The 4,651-nt window shown below is 33.0% G+C and overlaps 1 protein-coding gene across 1 annotated transcript in view; it reads left to right on the forward strand.

Annotated features, from left to right (window-relative positions):
* Positions 1 to 3,971, forward strand: part of LOC102676368 (proton-coupled amino acid transporter-like protein CG1139) — a 6,228-nt gene extending 2,257 nt beyond the window's left edge. Inside the window, exons 4-8 of the mRNA XM_031509372.1 lie at positions 164 to 436; positions 1,050 to 1,401; positions 2,215 to 2,393; positions 2,523 to 2,710; positions 3,726 to 3,971. Coding sequence (XP_031365232.1) covers positions 164 to 436; positions 1,050 to 1,401; positions 2,215 to 2,393; positions 2,523 to 2,710; positions 3,726 to 3,970 — 1,237 coding nt within the window. The 3' untranslated portion in view covers position 3,971. The remainder of the gene's footprint in view (positions 1 to 163; positions 437 to 1,049; positions 1,402 to 2,214; positions 2,394 to 2,522; positions 2,711 to 3,725) is intronic.
* Positions 3,972 to 4,651: the final 680 nt, after the last annotated feature.

The following is a 4,651-nucleotide window of genomic DNA, read 5'->3' on the forward strand; positions in this document are numbered from 1 at the left end:
AAGAGTTACGATTAAATTAAATCATAGAAAATTGGAAATTTTTGAACGTACTCCGCAAAAGTTTTTCTACGACGACACATTGAGATAAAGATATTCTAGAAAACTTTTGCGGATGACCACGCATACGTAATTCATATATACATACGATTCGTGTGTGATCCAGCAACTTCAAATCCCTGGCGACTTTGATTAAAAGCGTGATCGGGACCGGATTGTTCGCGATGCCGAACGCGTTCGCGAGCGTCGGTTTGGTGATCGGAGTGGCCGGCACGATTCTGATTGGATTGCTGATCACTGGCTGCCTTCACATTTTGCTCAAGATCCATCGCAAGATGTGCATCCGTTTGAGGAGGCCGATTTTGAACTACGACGAGGTGGTGGTCGCCACGTTGACCACAGGCAACAAAAAGCCTTGGCTGTCCTCCCGAATTGCGACGTTTGTAAATTTACATATATATGCATATGTATATGTATATCAATTTTAATCCTCGAGAAAATATGCCATCTTATAACAGAAATTTTCGTTCTTCCACTTTATATACTCGAAATATTTAATTATATAATTCGATTTCGTCGAAGGAAATTATTAAAATTGTTATTTCAACATCAATGTTATAAAATGGTCCCTTTGTCCTTATTTTTTTACAATATTATTATTATTATGGAAAGATAAAAGAGAAATCTTCAGAAATCTCTGGAATCTTATTTAATATTGATTTTCAAAATTTTGTATCATATTTATTTTATAAATTGAAGAAGAAAGGAATATTATTTTTTTTATATTTATAAAATTTATACTAGTATTAAAAAATAAATTAATTTTTTAAAAATAGAATAGAATTTAATTTTAAAAGGTATGAATTAATAATTATTTTTATTTTTAACATTACCATATCGTAAAAAGTTAATAGAAAATTTTATTTCCACGTTATGTTTCTTACGTTTCTTAAAAATGATATAAAAAAAAAATATAAAAAATATGCATTAATAAAACAATATATTGATATTTGCAAATGGATATTCAATTCAATCGTAATCTTTTTTTCCAGATGTCTGGTGGACAGCTCGATAATAATGTGTTACATAGGTGTAGGCGCCGTTTACGTTGTGTTCATATCCGGGATCGTGCAAGAATTCTACGATTTCGAGGGGATAGATCACAAATACATAGTGTTGATACTGTTCCCATTCTTCTTCGTGATGAACATGATGAAATATTTAAACGACATAGCGATCATCTCAATCATTGGAAACTTGTTCCTGTTCGTCGCTGCTGTGATAGCCGTTGTGTACGCGTTGAAAGACGGGATTGGCGGTGAATGGGTTACAATCAACCAGAACGTCGGCCTTTATCCCAAATTCGTTGGGACCGTGTTCTTCAGCATAAGCTCCCCTGGAATAGTGAGTCACTCTCGCTTGCTATCCGCGTTTATCACGCGCTAGAAATTTTTTTAAATTTCAAAAATATTGGAGCAGGCGTGTCGAACTCGATACAAGCCATTTTTTATTATACATTAAATCGCGCACTGCAAACCAAAAAAAGAAATTAAGAGAGATAAAAGAAATTAAGAGAAATAAAGAGAACAAATGGAAATAAAGACGAAGCATAGATTACAAATAAATATATACAAAATAATAATACACAAAATATAGTAAAAAATACGTATGTAGAAAAGTTTCTTTTTTTCAATTTAATATCATTCAAATAAAATATCGTAATGTTTTTCTTTTTTGAAGAAACTTGTCAACCTTTTTTTCATTAAATCTTCAAAATTTGGTCGAGTTTGAGTAATTATTTTCAAAATTATTTGTATATTTTATATGTCCGTTCATCTTTCCGTTTTATTATTTTTCAAAGTGGAAAATAAAATTGTTCGCATAAATATTACCCAAACATAGATAAAATATTTTTTTAATTGTTAAAAACACATTGGGAAGCTTCATATTTACATAATAATATATAATACATTCATATTTACATTCATATTTACATAATAATATATATAAATTTATTTATTAATTATAATATTAATTGAAGAATCCAGTGTTGTCAAAAGTTGAATAAACCTCCTCGTGTTTGACACGCCTGATTTAAAGCATTTTTAAAAGATTTCGAAAGGGGAGCACGATATCGTGTTTCGATTTTGTGCAAAGAAAAAGAAGATAAAGAAAAAGAAAATTTTGTGCCAAAAATTGAATTAAAACGTTGTTTAGATGCTGGAAGTGGAGCACGACATGAAGAAACCGTGGAATTACACGAAATTCACCGGGGTGTTGAACCACGGTATGATGCACATTACCCTTTTCCACACTTTCGTCGGTGTGATCGGCTATTTGAAATTTGGCCCCGACTCTAACGGCAATTTCATTCGAAACTTCACCACGAACGATCCGTAATTTCCTCTGATACGATACTCATACCTTCTAACACATTTTATATTCGATCGTTGACGAAAAAAAAAAAAAAAAAAAAAAAGAAAAAACAGAAAAGGAAAGAAAATCGTCTATCATCGTTGTTTTAGAGCGACGATACTGGCACTGGTGATGCAAGCCCTCTCCATATACTTCACGTACGGCCTACAATGTTACATGCCGATAATCATTTTATTGGATCAGTACATCATGCCAGGAGACGACGATAACCAGCCTCGTGGTAAAATTTACCTCTTCTGGAACGTGATGATTCGTTTGGTCGTTACTTTCATCACGTGTACGTGTATATATATGTTTTTTATTTTTTAATAATAAGAAATAACTTTTAATGGTCTTCTAACTTTTATGATATCCTTTTATGGACAGCTTTGCAAAAGTCTTTCCAAAAATTCCAAAAGTTGAATTATTCGTAGAGATATTTTCGGATTAATCGATTTTTTTCTTTCTCAAATATCGCGCACCTTCAAATCTCCTCTTCAAATCTCGACACGTAGATTTAATTCTCTCGAAACTTGGCCCCTTTCCTCCTTTCCCTTTCACGCTTTCGAGGTAAACTCGGCTCGGGGGAGGGGGGGAGTTGGGTTACATCACGGATTGAATCACTCAAGTACGATCGATCGATCGATCGATCGATCCGATTGCAGTCCATCGCGAGCTAGATATTACCAAAGTTGGAGAATCTATTTTGGGGAAATTTAGTATGGATAGCCTAGTTTCCCCATAGAGAAACTCTTGGCGCGAGAGTATTCATCGTTTCTAATAAGGGACGGTTCGATGGACCGAACTTTTCCCTCTCTTCGATCGGTTCCTTCCCCCGAGATAATTTCCCTCCTCTTCCAAGTTTCCTCCAATTTTTGTTTCTTAAGTTTTTCGAAATTTTAGGGGGAAAGAAAAAAAAATATCACCGAGTATAATATTATATTTAAACGTAGACGAAATTGATCGAATGATAACAACTCTGAATCGGAGAAATTGGGAAAAATTTAAATGTTGTGTGGTTGAAGGAAAATCGATATTTACTTAGTGTGTAGAGAAAAAAGGAAATTGTTGGAATTGTTAATTAATACAATCTGGAAATGCAAATAATTCCATGAATAATTCAAGTTTGAAAGTTTGGAAAGGCGGAACGATATTAGGTGGGAAGAGCTACCATAAATTTCATTTCATTTCTTTTTAAAAGTTATTTCTTGTTTGAAAAAGGTGTTACATGTTTCGTGGTTACACTTAACGTTCAAATAATTTCTATATGGAAGAGAAAGGAAATTTAACCGAAACGTAAACCGAAATTACAGGTATTTTGGCGGCGATAATTCCTAAATTGGATTTATTCATGGCCGTGGTCGGGGCACTTGGCACGTCGACTTTATCAATCATTATTCCAGCCTTTCTCTACATTCTGGTGCATCACAACAATTACGGAACACTGAAATGGAAATTGATTTTCGGCTTGTCCTTGTTGATCGCTGTCTGCTTTATCACGTCCTACGTCATCGTAGTCAATTTAACCTTGATCATCGAGTTTTTCAAAAACAGGTAAAACTCTCCCTTTTTTTTCGCATATAAAAACATTCAATATACAAACATTTCGATACACTTTTTTTATATTTTATTCTTCTTCTTACATTGGAATAAGACTCAAATTCATTCCCTTAAAATAATCTTCCTCTCTTTCTTTTTTTTCTTCATAAAACTACTCTGCATATAAAATACAACTTCAACGTTAGGCTGACAATATTCTATTTTCAGAATCCAAACTGACATCACGAGTCACTTTTCTATTTTATATCTTATTCTTTTTACTGATCACAAATCATAGATTGGAACAACTCAGTTCCCCAAGACTTAAATTCATCCCCTTAAAATAATCTTCCCTTCTCTAAAATAAAACTACTTTCTCTGCATATAAAAATTCAACTTCAATGTTAGGCTGACAATATTCTATTTTCAGAATCCAAACTGACATCACGAGTCACTTTTCTATTTTAAATCTTATTCTTTTTACTGATCACAAATCATAGATTGGAACAACTCAGTTCCCCAAGACTTAAATTCATCCCCTTAAAATAATCTTCCCTTCTCTAAAATAAAACTACTTTCTCTGCATATAAAAATACACGTTAGGCCGACAATATTTTATTTTTAGAATCTAAATTGGCATCACGAGTCACTTTTCTATTTTATATCTTATTCTTTTTACTGATCACAAATCATAGATTGG

Source organism: Apis dorsata, unplaced genomic scaffold (assembly GCF_000469605.1).
Source record: "Apis dorsata unplaced genomic scaffold, Apis dorsata 1.3 scaffold_142, whole genome shotgun sequence".
Lineage (NCBI taxonomy): Eukaryota > Metazoa > Arthropoda > Insecta > Hymenoptera > Apidae > Apis > Apis dorsata.